Below are 19,392 nucleotides of genomic sequence, written 5' to 3'. Positions count from 1 at the left end.
TTCCACACCACAGTTATGCTCTAACCCATTTTGGGATATATATTCAGCGCTTCCAAGCCAAAGAAACTAGAATTGTTGGGATTTGCCCACAGCACCATCCTTTGCGTTCTACGGAATTTGTAGAGTTGAAAATGTTCCTTGTCCCGCGAATTATGATTCCGAATGGCTTTGGTATACTCCGTACAATCTGAAAAAAATGCTGATCGCTTCCTTTTAAGGAGATTTGCCGACGAATTGCCGGCACTACAGAACCATTATTCTGGTTCAAGACTGCGAAGCGATAGCCGAATTAGGTCAATAATTAGGCCAATCCATACTCTTCCCCCGCACTTCAGTTACTTAGAAAGACATAAAGATAGTTGCCGGGGACATCTTCCATAAGTCCTCTCTTATTGAGTTCGACAGCGAGCGTATAATCATGACCTTCTCCCTCCGCCAAGCCGGTGTAGTAGCCGGTGCAGTCTTCGCCACTGTGGCCCAAGTAAGCGCAGGCTCGTCCCTAACAGTACACACTGAAACGGGAATTTTCACTGGTCTTCAGAATAAAGACTTCACTGGAGTACGCGAATTCCGCAATATCCCTTTCGCTCAGCCTCCAGTAGGCTCGCTTCGCTTCCAACCTCCACAACGGCTACCCTCATCGAAGCAGCACCACTACTCAACACGCTTCCCGCCCTCGTGCCCCCAGTTTGTATCTAGCGGGGAGAGCTTCTGGAATCTCTTCGTGCCTTATCTGCAACCGGTGAATGGCAACCAAAATCACTCTACCGGCTTGAGTCTCCAGACTGCTTCTGAAGACTGCTTAAGCCTCGCTATCTGGACCCCATACGACGTTCCGGTAGATGCTAAGCTCCCCGTCGCGTTTTTTATGACTGGAGGTGGTCTTCAAACCAATGGAGTGGATGTTCCAGGTCAGATCCCAGCGCCCTGGGTGAACCGCTCGCAGGAACATATCGTCGTGACTATCAACTACCGGCTCAATATCTTTGGCTTTCCGAATGCAAGGGCACTTGATAGCCCTAACCCTGCTATTCTAGACCAGCGTCTAGCTCTTGAATGGGTTCATGAAAATATCGCTGCCTTTGGTGGTGATCCTGAGTCGATTATGATGTGGGGCCAGTCTGCTGGTGCGATGAGCACTGATATTCACAATTACGCCTTCTGGGAGAACCCGATTGTACACGGCAGCTTCTCGCAGTCAGGTACAGCTATGTCCCTTCCGTCGGTTTTTTCATCCGATTACTCACACTCAAATTTTACAACTGTGGCCAAGAATCTGGGCTGCGACTTTCCGGACGACGCGACGGCAGAGCTCGAGTGTATGCAGCAGGTTCCAGTGGACCTAATTGAGAATTTTATAGGCCAGTACGACGGTCCTGCAAGCTTGAGTTTCGACCCAATTCCCGACGAAATTCTGATTTTCTCCAACTACTCAGCTCGAGCCGCCGCTGGCAAGATCTCGCATCGCCCGGCTATTTTCTCGACCACTGGGAACGAATATGGTTCTCTATACACCTGGCCTTCTAGCAATGTCACTGCAGGGCCGTACCAGCCTTTTGTCAATGCAGGAACTCTCGCTGCATTTATTTGCCCTACTGCGAAGACCAGCATTTTCCGCGAAAGGGCCAACTTGACGACATATCGCTATCAGTACGCGGGAGTGTGGCCTAACCAGAACCCGTACTCCTGGCTAGGGGCGTATCATTCCTCGGATCTGATGATGAACTTTGGGACCTATTTCTATAACCGGACAAACTCTACTGCGGGGCCAACTGCGATGGAAATCAGGACCAGTGAGGCCATGCAAGATCATATTCTGGCGTTCATGAAGGATCCTGAGAACGGTCCTCCCGCTATTGGGTGGAATCCGTATACGTATGGAGCCAACGTGGTTCGTTTTGGAGCCAATGGGGTCCCCGTGCAGAATGTCAGTGGGTATGCCATCGACGGGCCCTGCTATGGTGACGGCATTTATAATCCTTTTCCTTAGCAATGGCAATATTGAGGGATAATAGTCCTCCTATGCTTCCCTTCGCGGGGACGGAACTAGCAGGGTGCACTTTATTGGGGGTATGCTTACTCAGGGCGCTCAAGGGCGGGCTCAGTGAGCGAATCAGGGCGATCAGTGAGTGGATCATTGTGATTATGTCATGCTCCATGAGCAGATCGGGCCGCTCAGGGTCGTGCTCAGTTCTGCTCAAGGAACAAGCAGTGAGCACTAAAACGGAAAGAGCAAGTCACGGGGCGCCAGACATTATCCAGTACATATGCAGGCAAGAAGAGCGTAGCCTTGCATTAACACCGAGCATTGGAGCCAACATCGATTTTGATGGCGTTCCAATGGATTTTGCAATGCATCTTTTAGAGCTGCATTTGAACCGTCAACATTTATCCTATTTGCTCACTTATCGCCCCGCCATAATGGATAGTCTCGTCAAAAATGGTCCCTACGTGAACAAGCTGCTCTTAAATGCTCTTTATCTCCAAAACAGCATGTACAGTGATCGGAAGTCTTCTTTATTTGACGGTAGGGAGTCGAATTCGAGGGGTTCGGTATTTTACGAGCGCTTCAAGTCTCTACTGCCTAACTATATTGATAAACCTACGATTCCAACTGTAGTGGCTTTGTTGACATGTGGAGCATGTCTGGTTCCATATGGCTACCAAAGTGCTGGGTGGGCACTTTCTGGTATGGGATATCAAATGATCGTCGACCTTGGTTGCCACTTGGATAATCCAGCTGCCTCAAAAGCCGCAGCTATTGAGCAAGAAATGAAAAAAAGAATTTACTGGGGCGCTTTTGTCGGTGACAAATTCCAGTCTTTGTTTCTTGGCCGACCGATTGCTATGCACGAGTCTACTGGAAATGTCAAACAGAAGTATCTCGACTCCTTTGAAGAAATGGAAGAGTGGACACCATATGTTGACACTCTCTGTCAACCTGATGATGGGTCTCTTCAACCCTATCGTGGTCAACCATCCCGTGCCGTTAGCACATTCCAGACCTTGCTACAACTTTCCAAGATTGCGGCTCGAATCATCCAAGCTTTCTATTCCGTTGGAAGCCTAACAAGCTCAGAGTCAGCCCTTTTACGCATAAAAAGTGAGATCACTGAAGGACTCAGTTATTGGTGGGACAATCTTCCATCCTGGCTGTTGTTTGATCCAAGGGTGGACACCACGCCTCCGCCACATCAAATCACACCACAGTAAGGAATCCACAAAGTCACTTTCATCTTCAGATCTAATCCACTAATTACTCTCAAGCGCGCTGTATTGGACTCTACTTATTTTGACCGAGCAGGCCTTTCTCAACCGTGGTCGTTTCAATTTCACTTTAGATCCTGATTCAGCGGAAACCTCTCGAAAACTATGCATACAGGCAGCGCTCAGGATCTGGAGGCTTGTAGAAGCCTATAAACAAGTCTTCACTCTTAGACGCGCCCAATATGGCATCTGGTACGCGACTTACTGTGCAGCCCTCGTCATCCTTCAACATACAAGCCATGACAGCAACGAGTACGCCGCTTGTATTCAGTTCCTATGGTCTGCACTTTCAGAGTATCAGAAGGGGACTTGCTATGGCTTGAAGCGGCCCCTGAAGCTACTCAAATCCCTGATGCGACGACTCGGGAGCGTACCAGCTGGTATTGAAGTGGAAGAGCCAGTTCTGATCTGCTCAACGCCCACTGGTAAGTATCCCCATTCCAGCGCTATACTTCAATAAATCGCTGACTTTGACTGATATTCTAGTCGCTGCATATGCCGCTCTAGATTCCCACACTAATCAGAATCTTGAATCAGGGGTTTGGGATGTATCCATGCTAGGCGATATCCCGGATGATATATTATTTGGGGAAGATTCTATCTTTGGAATATTTAGCGGATAGTAGTTGGATAGAAATCATTTGAGATGAATGGAGAGGGTGAAAATTTGGGTAGCTGAGACAGCAGAAAGATTCATAACCGGGCAGAGGGAAATGGCGAGCGAACAATTTCCCGAACCAGCTCGCTTCTTCCCCATTGGTCATTGGAAGGTTGCCTTTTGGCATGGAGCCGGAGGTTATAGTAAGTCCTAGGGTGAATGTTAACAGGCCGACTGATGTATGAGCAGTCGGAGTGATTGAAACAGTAATAAGAATAAGCAGATTCAAGCTGTTGATAACGGGTACAAGGCTGTGTGTTCTCGCAGTGAGATCAGCAAGAATGGCCATTTTGAACAACTCCATTGGTTGATATCGGCAGGTTAGAAAGATGGCGACTATCTTGAATAAATGCAATATTGCAAATCAAAGACTGGTCTCATATTTGCTCTTTCTCCTTAACCGTTCACCAAAAACCCAGAAACACCAAGGTATCGGTGCCATCACCAAGGTCAAAAAACCCAGGACACTTGTTGCCCAGCCAACACCTAAGCTCTCAAACATCCGTAACGCAAACATCGGGAAAGCAAAGCTCATGGAATATCAAGCAAGCATCATTGCTCCCGAGGCCGACGCCCCGTAAAGTGGGCCATAAGAATCCAGCACAAAGATACTTACTCCCGCATACACGAGCAAACAGCTCATCATTGCTACACCTTGGAACATGATTGGAACTGCCCAATGTATGCGGTAGTGTGCTGTCCAACCTGCGATAAAGAGACTGATAGGTAGCAAGATGCTCCCAGGGAGTGCCGGCACAAGTCGGGTCTCTGGCGGAGGCTGCACGCATTGGTCGTGAGTATCGTTCCATTTGTGCAACTTCTTCTGATAGAATAGGAAGTCCATCAAAACAAATGGACCACACGCAATCAAAGTGCCAAGACTAGCACCAAGAAAAGAGAGTGATTCTCCAGTTCTATTGAAACCATAATAGTGCTGGAAAATCCATGGAATGCAAGTCACAAAAGTGTACAGCAGCCCAAATATTAAGCCATTGTATAGACTAACAAATGTCACGATTGGTTCCGTAAGCAGCATATGCAAAGGTCGCCGAATCAGAACCGTAAAGAAATAGTGTAGAGCCTTGGACTTGGACGTTTGCTGGGATGACTGATCTGACAAACCTAATCGTATTGCACGACGCCTCAGGATGACTTTCTTGTACGTCTCCCTTGTGAAAAGCAAAGGAATCCAACAGACAATTGCGATGATTATAGCGGTCCACTGTGTCCAGCGCCAGTCCTCTGTAGCTTGCATGACAAAGCCTCCAACGAGCGGTCCCAGAGATGCACCCATCGAAGGTACACTGTAGTAGACACCAATATTCACTCCTCGATAACGGACTTCGGAGTAATCCAAGATGAGAGCGGATGCATTGTTGACATTCGGAGCCGCAAAGACGCCTGCAATGAGTCGACAGATGCACAGGGCAGTTATGTCTTTGGCGAAACTACCACCGAGCAGAAACAATATGAAAACCGGCGTCGTGAGGACAAAGACAGATTTTCTTCCATAATGTTCAGAAAGAGGCGCTCCAATAAGTGGGCCAATTGCGAGTCCCAGATTGAATAATGAGAGCGGAAGTAGCGAAGCTTCATATGTGCAGGATAACGCTGTCATGACATCGTCTTGAGCTGGGGCATATATTGCTCCTGAAAAAGAACTGACAAATGCCAGTGTTGTCGTAGAAACTATGCTGAATATGCGGATCGACAGGGGAAAATTGCGAGGGTTGTCAGGATCGAGAGGGCCTGCCCAGTCATCTAAAGCATTCATTTCTCTGGTGGTTGGCTGAGATCGTGTCTGATAGTGCGTAAAGATTTTGCACGCTCCCTGCTCACTTCCGGAGACTTTCCAGTACTTTGACGAATCTTTATTTCAAAAAAGAAACGCGGCGTCGACTAATCAAGGTGTCGGATATCCGGACATGCAATGTCCGAACTCGGGAAATAGAATTAACACCTTGACCATGCATGGTGGCCGAGGTTTGGTAAAAGCTGTCAATCAATATCCTTTCTCAGCGTCGCCTAGCTGTCATGCGTGCTCCAATCTGTTCCCGCGGCGATTGCGAAGTCCGGCCGAAGAGTTCATATCGAGGACAAGAGACTTCTGCTATTCGTGACCCAAAGCTCTTCAGATGAAAAATTTACAAATTCATCAGGAGCGCAATCATAACCCCCAAGTATGTTGTCTTCCTTATTCTTGAGCCGTCGTGATCTACTAGAGAATTTGGGTATATTCGAAGGTAAGGCAGTCTTTTTATTGAATTTTCATAGGGTCTGTCTGTTGAGGTATTTTCAATGTATATAGCAACTTTGAATCAAATTTCAAACATCAATTCGTAACAAGGAGAGCTCATATACTCATATCTATATAAGCATAACCACTGATAATATCTAAATTGTCCCTTTGCAATGTTCTCACAGAATATTCACAACCACAGAGCGCCTGATTAATGCTTCTGACTCGGCATGACTTAACCTAACTCGACCAACTGGTCTGATCTCCTTTTCATATGGACATGCATGATATACACAAGAGCCAAAGACGTGCAATGCATCAAATTGGCAGCAATGACCACAGAAATTAAGGGTCAGAAACGGAGACATCTGGAAGACTCAGAACTCCACTCGGAAGCGCTTGCTTGTTCGAATGCGCTCGCCGTAGACGTAGAAGATCACTGGCAGCGGGCAAAGAGCTAGAGCAATGAAGCCGAGCAATGAGTTACCCCAGCCTAGTCCAAGTTTCTCGTACATTTTGGGACCGGCAAGTGGGAGCAATGCACCGGCCAGAGATCGGAAGACGGTATTGGCAGCCATGGCGGAGGCGGCGTAGGTAGTGAAGGCGTCGACGAGATAGGTGCTGACGGTCATCTAGATAGACGGCATCGTAAGTATATGAAATAGCACTGAAAATAATAGCACTTGAAGACTTACGAAAGAGACGAGCATGCCAACACCGAGGAAGGCCGTTCCAATAATCGGAACGATCCAGTGGGTCTTGTAATAGGCCGTCCATCCATAGATGAACAGGGATACGGGCACAAAGAATGAGCCAGGAATCATAGGCGGCAGTCGATATTCGGGCTTTCTCTCGCCATGCTTTTCAGCGAGATGGTTGAGCAAGCGGTCGGACGTGGCACCGAGAAGGAACAGTCCAAAAAAGGAGCCGATGCCGATCCCCAGATATGATAGACCAACGGATCCTTGTGACCAGCCATACTGACCCTCGAAAACGGAGCTGATGGTAGTAAAGAGGAGGTAGAGGTATCCATATATGACGCCCACGTAGAGGGAGAGAAGGAAAACAATAGGTGACATGAAGAGCATCTTGGTTGGTCGGACGATGGAGAACAAGAACAGATCCATTGGACTGCGGCCGGTGTCCAGAGCGGAGCGGAGATTTTGGTTTCCAGTTTCTTTGCGCAGCTTCTTCGTCTTCGCAGCCAGAAGGGTTGGTGCATATGACTCCCGGATGGTGAAGATAGAAATGACAAAGACAAGACCACTAGCCATGGCAAGAACCCAGAAGGTCCATCTCCAGCCCTTGGCCTGGGCTAGATATCCACCAGCAACTGGTCCGACGACAGGGCCGATCAAAGGACCCATAGCCCACGCAGCCATAGCACCGCCTCGCCTTTCCTGGGCAAACATGTCTGCAATCGAGCCAGCGCCGATTGTCAGTGGACAGCTACCGGCGAAGCCGGCCAGGAACCGGAAGACCGTCAAACTGCCAATTTCGGGAGCAACGGCACAGGTAATGGTGAAGACGACGTAGAGAAAGTTACACGTATTGTAAACGACGCGGCGGCCGATAATCTCGGAAATTGGCGCAATGAGGAGAGGGCCAAAGCAGTAGCCGACTAGATACACGGAGACCACAAAAGATGAAAGTTCTGTGCTCGTGATATGGAAGTCCTGAACCAATTGTGAGACGCCGGGGGCGAACATAGATGATCCAAGAGGCCTATTATAAGCTATATGTTAGATCAAATTGATGATTGCGCTTTGTGAGGGATCGTACGTGAGAAGTGTGATTAGTGCAATTGAAATCGTCGCCGACACCTTCTTCTTCGTCGTCCAATTGAGTGGATTCTCAGGGTCATCGGGGCCGTCCCAGTCGACAATATTTGGATCGCGAGGTTCCTCGACGGCTTGCTCAAAGTCCTGCTTCTCGATGTCCGTGGTAGGTCCCCGCTCCACATCTAGGGTTTCTTGAAACGATCGCTTTTCGTCATCGACATGATGAGCTTCCTGGCTACTTGCCGCTGGTGTCGACCCGTCAATTGACGCCGTATCCGCTGCAGTTGCAGCTGTAGCATTGTTAGTGTTGCTTTTTGCCAACTTTTCTTTCCGCATTCTGTCTGAGCGTCACGAGCGGATAATTTCCGATTGACAATCGAGGGGCTTTTATTCATACCTTTGTCGTCCTTCATGTTTGGAAGTTCTTCGTGTACAATTCGCAGAGCATTCGCGGCTCTAAGCTACGAATTGCAAATTAGATCGCTGATTGGCGGGTCGAAGACTATCCCGCAAAGCAAAGCTGCAGATTATGTGGTAAGACAAGCTTTGAGTGAGCAGCGCTCAGACGGCGATTGCCCGACTTCGAGAAGGATTCAGTCGCACGCGGTGATTGCCGACGGCGAGTACACCGACCACTAGTAAAAGGGTAGGTCAAGCTAGACACACCTCCGTGGATAGTGCTTCGTAGGCCATAAATGGGAGTGAGGAAGGCAAGAACGGGAAAAGGGAGAGGAGAGAGAGGAGGGGAAGCAAGTGGAGGGCGGGAGAAACTAAAATAAGAGAAATGGAGAACAGATATAAAGAATAATAATAATAATGCAACCAACTGGTTCAATAGTCGTTAGTTGGCTCGTTAGCTACCACCTCCGACCCCCAAAGTCCCAGACCGCGCAAGTGCAGGAGGCTAGTTTGTTAGGTCAACCAGACTAATAATGAAGAAAAGAGGACCTCCGACCCAAGTGACTGGGAATCAGAACGGACAATTTCCAGAGCCAAGCTGGCGCACCTCAGTCGGGCTTTCGGCGTTCTCAGACCGGGGCTACAGACGGTGCTGTTCACCTGTAGGCAAATATCCACAAGTGGAAGCACGATGGCTTTTCAAGCCGCAGGCGAATCATTATCCTGGTGCGCTTGCAGGGGGCGTGGATGCATGTTTCCGGGAGTACAGGGGATGGAAGTGCCGTTAGTGTACATAAGACTTTAAAACTGTAGATGGGGTCATGCTTAGGAGATGTGTTATGTACATAACGGCCATCGGAGATAAAAAGAAGAAAAGCGAACAGTGCGTTTCGATTTTGCGCCCTTCCGGAAGGTTGTTGGGTTGGAAGAATGGCAGCTTGCCCAAAGGTGAGAAAGATAGCGAATCAAATGGGCCAACATTGGCGGCCTCCCAGACATCATGGGGCCATTGATGATCGAAGGCAAATTGAGCTTTCTTGGGGGCGGGTCGAGGGGTGACTGACTGGGCGGCCCAGTAGTCTTTGGTGATAGACAACCTCTTTGCCATTCCAGGTTAAGCCCGCTGGATACAGAGCAGTAGGAGTAACTGTATCATCGTAGCAGGTATATTCGTGCCCTATAGACACTGTGAATTGGACAGCGTGAATAAAAATTGGGCGCTTGAGACACAGGCCTCCAAATAACACGGCTTCAAATGTATCACGATAGGGGCAGACATGTTAATCGAGTGGAGCGCAAAGACATAATGAGGAAATTGGGGGGGGAGGATCACGACCCGCGCACAAAAAAGGGGGGGGGGGAAGGGGATCGCAATGATGGATAATCCTCTATTTACCCAGTGTTTAAAGTGGACTCTTTCCTTAGGAGGGTACTTTAAATGGTGGAGTGCCAAATTCTTGTCGGCCGCCCCCGATTTTTTTCGATTTATGCAGCACGGATGCAAAATATGATCCAGAGATATGCGAGGATTTGTGCGAATCTCGGACAAGGGCCCGGGGCTTTGACTTTGCCCGGGGGAGACGGGCAGGGCAGTCATTGGCGAGGACTCGTGTTCGGCATCATCTAGCCGATTTCAGTCTACGCTGATTGACGGGATCGAGGGGTTGTGTGCCATGGACCAAGGATTCGGCGCCGCCCAGAGCCTCGTCGTTTGGTAAAATTGTCACGCGTTCGAGAGGCTTGAGCAAGAGGCGTTCGTTTTCGCGTCCGGAGATAAAGAAATCTGGCGGCAACAACAAGAATTTAGCTAGCATTTAGCAAGGGTCTTTGGGCGAGCAGCAAAGGAGATTAAGTGTAGATTGAAAGGCGCCAGGGCGAACCGTCTACTGGAGCTAGCTAAGTCGTTACACGCCATAGTTCACCTGCAAGGTCCGGATTTTGTAACAGCTTAGATTCGATATGTCCGTTGCTTATTATTGTTGACATATCGTATCCGAGGTGGCCAGAAATGAAATTGCAATTCCGCTCGAACGTGCTGGAGTTCATTCTCGTCTAATCCCGCGTTCTCTGGGATTCGCCCAAAGTTGCGGCAAGGATGGGGCATTTCAAACCCCGCAAGTTTACACAGCTGGAGAACTTTGATTAGAGTGGATGCAATGGCACATGGCTCCTGCAAAGGCATGTACGTATTCGTGTCTGCATGCATCGGAATCGACTCGCTGCACACACCGCCAGTGCATCCCGACCAAACTTTCCGGAGTGTCTCTATAGACGGATGCCTGAATATCTTGCCGCTATGATTCTAGCATATCCCACACGAGAACTTCATATATATCTAAAGCAAATCCTATAGCCGCCGTTTATTACCTCGGGTTATCGCCTTCGTTCGGCCTAGGCCACATATTACCATCACTACTCTGTACTTGCTGGGCGATCAAAATGTAGGCCTTGTCGGAACTCAGCTTTCTAGCACGCACGTTTCGGAGACCTATCATCTGACTCCCGTTCTTTTTACTCCCAAACTGAATCTTGTCAAATGCCACTTACAACTTGGTGGCATCGAGGCTCTACAGCTGCAAGTCTGAGCCTTACAAGTTATCTGCACAGCTAACGTGGACTTGGTCAAACACAGCACCAGAGTCTCCTGTCATTCACGCTGTCTAGCGAATCTGGAACAAGGTCTTGGAGAGATACGCAAGCGCACCCAACCTGCCTGTATCGATCTTCGACACACGCAGGCCGAACATTCCCTGGCTGGGCTACCCTCTTTATCTCTGCAAAAGACACCCTGATATATGTAACGCAAGTAGGTGAATCCAAGTTATCCATCGGTACCAACGCTTAGCGAGATCCCTTTATCATCAATCAAGTCAGCGCCTTGTTCTCGATGGGTCGAAAAGCTGAGGAATGTCCAGTTCTTCAAATTTTGGAGCTTCAGTAGCGCCCAACCACACGGCTAAATTCACGCCTGCATTTTCAAACGCTCGCGCCAGAGGAGAGGGCGGTGTCCATGGACCGGAAGGTTGAGGGTCTTCCCATTGCATCTCGGGTGAGTTGATCGACACTGTCCGTAACCGGGGTAAATGAGCCTCTTTGTGCACCACTAGGCCCTGCAGAAACTCATCTTCATCGAACCTGGTGAGGACCGTATCATCGTAAAAGACCTCCAATTCCTCCAGGTTACGAGGAAGGCCTTTCCAGGCCTCGAGGCAGTCGTCCCATCCGCATAGAAAGACTTGGTAGATGCGGAGCGTGGTCAGAGCCGTGAAATTGCTCAGGTCAATGCGTGGTCCGTTGCCCAACCCTTCATGATCGAGCCACGGCCGTGTGAGGGTCAATTCCCTTAGAGTCTCCTTGTGTGGCTGCAGGGTTCGTACAAAAGTAGCGCATGTCCAGCTTTTGGCGGGCTCATCGCCATAGTGGCCTTCCCACTCGCCTTGCTCAGCGTCGTAATGGAGCACTTCCAGTGCGGCTGGCCAGCTCAGTACAGCGGCCAAAGCTTCCTCATGTGCTCCGCAACCTATCAATTTCAGCGTCGTGACCGGTGATGTGCCAACATATGAATCATCTTCAAACTCCAAAGGCTCCCAGTCGTTGAACCGGAGAACGGTGAGTGTCTGAATGTTGGGGAACCAGAAAAAGCGATAAATGTCAAGTATTGAGTCTTTGCAAGGGACAATCGCTGAAACGATATGTTCTTCAAGATTTGGATCAGTCTCAAGTGTACGCTCCAGCTGGCCCAGAGGGTGATTGCGAAATGAAGGTGCATGAACGCAGAGGTTGCGGTAGAAGGTTGGTTTTAACAAATTGTTGAAGCGACGTGACACAAGGTATAAAGAGCGCAGGTCCTTGACTCGTTGTGATGGATTCTGTTCAATCGCGCTTCTATACGCATCTCCCCATTCAAAGAATGGCAATGTTGTCTGTTCATTGCCTGCTTGCACGTAGTTAACAATGAATAAGATCAGCTCATCCGGAAGGTCCAATAGTCGCGCCATATTCAGCGCAAGGAGAAGAGCCGGCTTGAGGAGACCGTAACGAGAAAGACAGAACCACTGGTGCTGACGAGCTTTCGGTATGTTCCCCTGAAAAATTATTAGACGTCGCCGTAATTTGTAGTGGTAACCTTAACTAAGGCCACCTCGGCACTTGCTTACTAACCCTGATTCTGACGGGCATGGATAGGTTCTAGATTTCATCAGACTATCCGTGCCCAGCGCCCGGTAAGTGCCGCACAAACAAACATGTATTTACTCTTTAGTGATGTATTCTCCAACCCAAATCAGCTCGATTCCTATCTTTGATCCTCACTTTGAGAGATGAGTAATGACTTTGAATACAATGAAGTGCGTCCCAGATGAGATTCTGACGCTTATTTGCTTCTATGTACGCCGAAACGGCCTTTATTCCGATTGTGCTATAATGATAATTAGCTACGAGGCCCTCAGTATGGTTCTCGCGGATATCTCGCGTTCTTTAGCAGGGTCAATCGCATCTGCTACAAGGTGGCGGCTTAAATTCTCTACCAGGATCTTACTCTTAAATTCTGGGGTATGGAAAGCCTGCAAGCGGCCGTCTCGGCGGTGATAGAGAATCCTAAAGGACACAATTTCATCACATACGCTAGGAGACTATACATTGTATATCTCAATAAAGCAAAAGGAAAGAGGGCGGAAAAGGCTTTTCATTGGAAGTTAGAGCCTTGATCAGCACAAAGCCGGCAACGAGAGGTAGCTTTCTGGAGTATTGGTTGTCTACTTGCAACCCGTGTCCGGGCGTGAATGTCCTGGTCACTAGCTGTGGTGGACTTTATCTAAGGGAAAGAAGCTGGGCACCAGAATCTCTTATATCTCGTCTAAACCACTTGGAGCAGCTTAACTTTATCACGGACAACGAATTCACAACTGGCTTGGAGCAAGCTTTATTCTACTATCATCCAAATTGCGCGGTGAATATCATTTGGCGACAGTCGGTGGCATATAGTGTGCTTGATAGAGAAACTAAGCATTAGCTTAACCCACGTGATCTTTTCAGCGACTACGAATTCGATATTAATGTTCTTCGACTAGCGGGCCTTCACTCTCTCGCTGTGAATATTGTCTATAACCGAAGCCGAGTAGGTAGACGCGAAGCCATCGAGGAGGTATTGCCTTTTCTTGTCCACGCTCTCGGGTTGCAGCATCCCGACCTATAGGGTAAAACTGGGTTATCTAAATTCCCGATCGCTCGGCTAAGAAAAGAATGGCAAGACTTGAGGGCTGCTTACGTACCCCCTACAAATATCTCTACTAGAACTAATTACAATCTCTAGCTGTGGACTACACGAGAATATTCTTTTTAAGTTAGCAGCTACTGGAAATCTTTCTAATATTAAAATACTTGCCCTTGCGTATGTCGACGATCCGGCGAACTTGGTGAAAATAGCGAGACTCTTTCCTAATCTCGAACGACTCTTTATCTGGCCGAGTCCTACAGGTCGGCCCTAGATGCATCTTAAGACCGATCACGATGATTTAATTACCGCTATACGGGCATTTCTACCGTTGAAATTTCTTTATCTTCACTAACTTCGTAGCGCGAAGAATTTACTTATTATTATTAAGAGGTATGGTCCGTGATTAAAGGGGCATATTGTAGAGCTCTCTGGCCTAGCCTAGTCGGTATACCCTAGACTCAAGGTATCTGATATTATTCAGCTAGCGACTTACTGCTCAAAGTTAGAAGAGCTACGTCTTTAAATAAAAAGGTTAATAGGTAGCTAAGAAAAGTGTGAATTGTACAAAGCTCTTAGGAAATTTTTGGATCTTTATAGCCTTGTACTGGATCTTTATTATAACGCTCGACCCGAGCTAGCAAAGCGCTACGTTGACACGCAGGATCTGACTGCTCTCCGAAAGACATTCATCTATGCGGCTACCGATGAGAAACTTGCGCTTGGGGTGCCTGCAGTACCTTCGTATTGTGCCATTTAGAAATAGAGGGTTCCCCCGTGGAGAGATTTATGCCCTTGACTATTTTTCACGGTCAATACTGGTCACACGATACAATTTCAAAGAACCTGGATCGCTAAATGTAGAGAGGGTTGGAAAGAGGGCGCGAGAGATACGACGGAATCAATTTGGCTCCGTGAGACTCCCCGAGAGACTTAGACTGCTTCTCCATGATATCTGGCCACAGGTGTCTGAGAGAAGCAACTGGTGGTCCTGGTGGACTAGTTATCCTCTTGAGGCAGAATCTACGTAAGCAGGGAACCATGTTATTGGGGCTTTTTATGCACATAGAGCATAATTGGATTGACCTTGAAGACGCGCACGAAGCAACTTCACCTCGATAGTCGCGTCCCGCACTCAAAATCTCGTATTCAGCAAACAAGCCACGAACAAACATAGTTGAGCCAGGTCCCATGGCCACTTGAGATGGGTAGAAAGAACGTGAGCACTAAACAGGTCAGTAGGCCATTCTTCCACGCGGTGCCTCGTCTTCCCCTCTGGCTCCCGTACAGCAGCTGATATGTTCCTAGAAAAGAAAAAGCCGTGAAGAAAGAATAGATGAGGAAGAGCCAGATTTTGAGCTTTACTCCGGAGAGGAGTAAGTTTACTATTGGCTGGAACAAGCCCTTCGCATACTGCATAACCAAGGCACGCAATCCTAGTGGCTTCACTCAACGATTGACGCTTTACGTGGAGTATGCGAAAGACGTGTTTGGATCATGTCATTCGAAAGGCCGTCATCAAGGCTGGGCTATGGATGCCTCTATGTATTTTCAACGAAGGACCTGCCCTGCACTACATCTGTATAATATGCTATTCGCATCGGGGAGACAATCAATCTCTGAGCCAACTAGCCCACCATGAACACTTTTTCACTCTGGAGAGCGCTATGTGAACGCAGGAATTTCAGGACGTATAGGTTAACGAGTGGTATTTAGTCTTATGGCGACTAGACCCTATAGCAACGTTCTAGAAAGGGCCGTACTGCCTGAGCCTTAGAAAGGGAGTTAAAGGAGTTCCGGTCTCCGGTTCCGGTCAGTCTCTAAGGTTCACATTGACATAATGTTTGTCGTGCGTAGCCTAGGTGCTAACTTGGAGGCCAGATTTGCGTCGAGAACCAAGGCCAAGAAGTTCGAGGCCAACTCGGCAAACCGTTTCCCTAGACCAGTAGCCAGAAGTGCCGACAGGAGTGCCATGAGTCTCGGGGTTTCGTGGGACCAAAGGTACCTTCCAGACCGAATGCCATCCGAGACAAGTTCTCAGGAACGACAGGATGAAAAATCTGATTAGATTAGATGGATATGATTGATTAGCCGAACAGTCCGGGCGGAAACCTTGGTTCAAGAGGGTTCACGCCACCAAGAAAGCATGATTTCCTGTGCGGAAGCATGACTGCACAAGCCAGTACTTTCCTTGTGAAGAGATGCGACTGGGCATTGGCTAAGCTTGTCGTGGAGGAGGGATCACTTGTGGGTCAAGATTTTGTGTATGTATGTAATGGAATCGAAGCGCGCGGTCGAACCCGACAAAATCCGCGTCTTGGCACCGGAAAGCTGAGAGTGTGAGAGACTTTTGACAGCGAAAAAATTCCATCGGTCATGTGCTGTCGCTCCATGGAAGGTTGAGTGGTCTGCCTTTTTTGGAGCGGATTCTGAACGTCCCTATCCTTTCCGGCGTGTTCGAGCAATTCCATGGGCGGGCATGCGAGCGCGGGCCTCCAGGTAAAATAATAGACCACCCACCATCTGATAAGCGGTTGGTGGCGTCGGCGTGGGTATGTTTAGGACTAGCGGCTCAGTAGTCCCTTCCACGCCGCTGGAATCCAGACACTACTAGACTGGGACCGATGGCCAGAGTCTCCGATCAGGCGATTCATGGCAAGGCTGCGCGTCTCTCGGTGTAGATTCCGAAATTTTTGCAATGAACGAGAGCGATTTGATTGGATTGGAGCCAAAGAGCAACAGTCTTAAGAAATTTGGGGTCGGACTCTTCTTCGAGCAGGTTAGGAAAATGCTGCTGGTTATTTTTTCTCTCCGATGTGGCTTTTGTTTATTGACCGAGGAGCGAATGGGACGACAGATTCTTCGGCGTCCTGGACTGGACTGACTGGACTCACATGAGCTCTATTTAAGAACTGGAAGTTCAGGATAGAGAGAAGCACAGCTGGAAAAGAGCGGATGAGGCTCTGGTCCTGGTCCTACAAAAGGCAGTTACAGTTACCTCGAACGCAGCTCCTCAATCCGGAAATCCGTTTGCAGGCACCTGGCCAGTGTCGCTAGTCCTGATTGGGAAGAGGTCCGAGGAACGGCCAGTCAGAGAGCAGAACTGGATTACAAGTGGGTCCGGACTGCCCTGACTTTCTTTATCTGATTGGCTGTGATTAACCCCAGTGGGGACGTTATCAGATTGGCTGAGAATTATCTGATCAACCCCCCCAATCCGCACCTGAAAAAAACTAAAAAACGAACCGACGAATCTTCGGGACTGCCGGGCAAGCGCGTCTGGCGGGAAATTATCGCTCGAAGCTCTCAGGCCTTTGCTCCCTAAATACTCACTCTTTCCTTTCTGCCATCTCAATCTTCTGTCTCGAAGCCCCAAAGCCCCTCGGTCCGTCTCTTCTGTATCCCATACCGCCCCTTGGGGTTACCTGGGTTTCTTGCAGTATCCGCCCGCTACCCTCCCTCTGTGCAACTTTCATACACATACATCAAACCAAGAGGCATTTTGCTCACCATGGGTGTTTCCGACGCCGTGCGTGGTCGGGATGACAATGGTCGCATGACCCAGTCGGTTGTCGATACAACGCACCTGGGAGAGTCGAAGCATGGGCAGTCGGATGCGGTTGGCACTGACGCGGTTGAAGCCACTCCAGGCTATGACTCCCAGTCACCTAGCGACTCTGATTCGTCTTTCGGCGTCAATGGCGTCCTCGACGATGAGAAGGAGATTGAGAAAAACCCCGAGCAAGTCACAGACAAGGCTGGCTTAGGTCAACAGAAGGCCGAAGCCGCGGCCCTGGTTTGGAGCCGCCCGGCCGTCGCTGGTATCTATGCATGGTGAGTCGTTAGCGATGCGGACTAAGTTTTACCGGGTGGACGGTGGCTGTCACAAGGAATCTTGGGAGTATAACAGAAACTAACGAGCACAATCCCCGATCTAGGATCTGGGTGGGCTTCTTCATGCTTGCCTTCCACTCTGCGATCAGCTCCAGCCTGATGAACTGGGTCTACGGCAGTTTCCAATCAGCCCCGCAAATTTCAACCTCGTACATCCTGGCCAGTATCATCGGTGGAGTCCTCAAGCTTCCCCTGGCCAAAACCCTGCAGCTGTGGGGTCGTGCAGAGGCTCTGTTGTTCTCGACTGCGATCTATACCCTGGGCATGATCATTCTTGCGGCATGCAATGGCCCGAATGGATTTGCGGCTGGATACGTCCTGTACTGGATTGGCTACTACTGCATGTATTTGATCTTGGATATCTTCGTTGCGGATACCACGGGCCTGCGCTCGCGAGCTTTTGCTTTTGCCTTCGCTTCGACCCCGTTTATCTGTACTGCGTTCACTGGCTCGTTGGCAGCGCAGTCGATCTACAATACCTCTGGTTGGCGCTGGGGATATGGAATGTTCTGTGTTATTCAGCCAGCCGTCTTTTGCCCCCTGGCCTTGCTGTTCAAATTCTATGAGCGCAAGGCCATCAAGATGGGTGTCTGGCAGCCCAGGAACACTGGACGCACCAAGATGCAGTCGATCGTCCACTACTTTCATGAATTCGATGGTAAGCGATTGCGTCCCAATTTTTCTTTTGGTCGTCCGTTGTATATTGACTTGAAGATCCAGTCGTTGGTGCGTTCCTGCTCATGGCAGCTTGGGTCATCTTCCTGCTGCCCTTCAGTTTGGCCCAGTATGGCCGCTCTCAGTACAAGTCAGCCACCTTCATCGCAATGGTTGTTGTCGGCTTCTGCATGCTCTTCGTCTTCGCTGCGTGGGAGAAATGGTTCGCACGCCACCACTTCATTCGCTACGAACTGCTCAAGAGACCCACCATCCTAGGAGCGTGTGTCTGTTCCGCGGTCTCCTTCTTCAGCTTCTACCTTTGGGATCAGTACTTCTACAACTTTGTGCTGATGACCTATAACCTGGACATCAGTATGGCCGGCTACATGATTCAAATCTACAATGTGGGATCGTGCTTCTGGTCCCCGATTCTGGGTCTTATCATCTGGTGGACTAAGCGATTCAAGTATATTGTGCTGTTCTTTGGTGTTCCTTTGATGCTGCTCGGCTCCGGTTTGATGATTCATTTCCGAGGTGGAGAGCATGGAATTGGGTATATCATCATGTGCCAGATCTTCATTGCCTTCGCTGGAGGCACCATCGTCATTGGCGAGGACATGGCTGTGATGGCCGCTGGTGGCCGTGAGGGAACTCCCATGATGCTGGCCTTGATCGGTCTGTTCTCTAGCATTGGTGGTGCTATCGGCTATGCCGTGTCTGCTGCCATTTACAACAACGTTTTTGTTGATGCCCTGACCAGCCACTTGCCCGATAACCTCAAGGCCAACGCGACCACGATCTACTTTGATGGTATCAACGTGCAGGACACCTACCCGGTGGGCTCCCCCTCCGCGATGCTTGCATCTATGCTTGGGGCTATGCTCAGCGCATGAACTGCATTGCATCGACCTGCGTTCTGGTCCTGCTCATCCCTGCCGTTGCCGTGTGGAAGAACTACGATGTTGGCAAGAAGCAGAACAAGGGTACCATGCTTTTCGACTAAGCCATTGCTTAGTGTCACGAATGCACGAATTGAAGAGACGAGAGGAGAGTCTTCTTCCTGTTTTATTTCTTACCTGGGGAAGTTATGTATGTGTATTCCTGAACTCTGACGGGCGCAGAGGCAGGCACGAAACCATCGATGACTCTCCTGTACATTACTTTACTGTCCGCACGAACATAATGCATTAACTTCTGCGCTGGTGGGCTGCAGCAAATCTGAATCACTCCAATTTCTCTTGAATCATGTACTCTATCCTTGTACCAGATATACACCGTCCTCTTC

The 19,392-nt window shown here is 49.1% G+C and overlaps 7 protein-coding genes across 7 annotated transcripts; 4 read left to right on the top strand and 3 right to left on the bottom strand.

The window, feature by feature from the left end:
- Nucleotides 1-418: 418 nt before the first annotated feature.
- N7458_006415 (Alpha/Beta hydrolase protein) lies at nucleotides 419-1,990 on the top strand (the record flags this gene model as incomplete). The annotated part of the gene is made up of 1 exon (XM_056909797.1): nucleotides 419-1,990. One exon carries the CDS (start codon nucleotides 419-421, stop codon nucleotides 1,988-1,990), a length of 1,572 nt encoding a protein of 523 aa, XP_056765501.1.
- A 431-nt stretch (nucleotides 1,991-2,421) lies between these two features.
- Nucleotides 2,422-3,799, top strand: N7458_006414 (fungal specific transcription factor domain-containing protein; the record flags this gene model as incomplete). The annotated part of the gene is made up of 3 exons (XM_056909796.1): nucleotides 2,422-3,209; nucleotides 3,268-3,692; nucleotides 3,792-3,799. The coding sequence occupies 3 exons, from the start codon at nucleotides 2,422-2,424 to the stop codon at nucleotides 3,797-3,799; spliced, it is 1,221 nt and encodes a 406-aa protein (XP_056765500.1).
- Nucleotides 3,800-4,466: 667 nt separating this feature from the next.
- Nucleotides 4,467-5,898, bottom strand: N7458_006413 (major facilitator superfamily domain-containing protein; the record flags this gene model as incomplete). Its single annotated transcript, XM_056909795.1, has 2 exons — nucleotides 4,467-5,794; nucleotides 5,886-5,898. 2 exons carry the CDS (start codon nucleotides 5,896-5,898, stop codon nucleotides 4,467-4,469), a joined length of 1,341 nt encoding a protein of 446 aa, XP_056765499.1.
- A 643-nt stretch (nucleotides 5,899-6,541) lies between these two features.
- Nucleotides 6,542-8,358, bottom strand: N7458_006412 (MFS transporter; the record flags this gene model as incomplete). The annotated part of the gene is made up of 4 exons (XM_056909794.1): nucleotides 6,542-6,796; nucleotides 6,860-7,889; nucleotides 7,947-8,223; nucleotides 8,343-8,358. The coding sequence occupies 4 exons, from the start codon at nucleotides 8,356-8,358 to the stop codon at nucleotides 6,542-6,544; spliced, it is 1,578 nt and encodes a 525-aa protein (XP_056765498.1).
- A 2,856-nt stretch (nucleotides 8,359-11,214) lies between these two features.
- On the bottom strand, nucleotides 11,215-12,342 carry N7458_006411 (uncharacterized protein; the record flags this gene model as incomplete). Its single annotated transcript, XM_056909793.1, has 1 exon — nucleotides 11,215-12,342. The coding sequence occupies one exon, from the start codon at nucleotides 12,340-12,342 to the stop codon at nucleotides 11,215-11,217; it is 1,128 nt and encodes a 375-aa protein (XP_056765497.1).
- A 1,488-nt stretch (nucleotides 12,343-13,830) lies between these two features.
- Nucleotides 13,831-14,587, top strand: N7458_006410 (uncharacterized protein; the record flags this gene model as incomplete). Its single annotated transcript, XM_056909792.1, is given in 4 exon segments — nucleotides 13,831-13,886; nucleotides 13,920-13,949; nucleotides 14,157-14,283; nucleotides 14,294-14,587. The coding sequence occupies 4 exon segments, from the start codon at nucleotides 13,831-13,833 to the stop codon at nucleotides 14,585-14,587; spliced, it is 507 nt and encodes a 168-aa protein (XP_056765496.1).
- Nucleotides 14,588-17,067: 2,480 nt separating this feature from the next.
- sit2 (putative siderochrome-iron transporter) lies at nucleotides 17,068-19,110 on the top strand (the record flags this gene model as incomplete). The annotated part of the gene is given in 4 exon segments (XM_056909791.1): nucleotides 17,068-17,390; nucleotides 17,495-18,108; nucleotides 18,171-18,917; nucleotides 18,932-19,110. 4 exon segments carry the CDS (start codon nucleotides 17,068-17,070, stop codon nucleotides 19,108-19,110), a joined length of 1,863 nt encoding a protein of 620 aa, XP_056765495.1.
- Between the last annotated feature and the right edge of the window lie 282 nt (nucleotides 19,111-19,392).

This window comes from Penicillium daleae (genome assembly GCF_028827525.1).
Source record: "Penicillium daleae strain IBT 16125 chromosome Unknown utg000006l_segment0_segment0, whole genome shotgun sequence".
Lineage (NCBI taxonomy): Eukaryota > Fungi > Ascomycota > Eurotiomycetes > Eurotiales > Aspergillaceae > Penicillium > Penicillium daleae.
The sequence above is the reverse complement of the archived record's forward strand: the minus strand, read 5'-3'. Positions and strand labels throughout refer to the sequence as shown.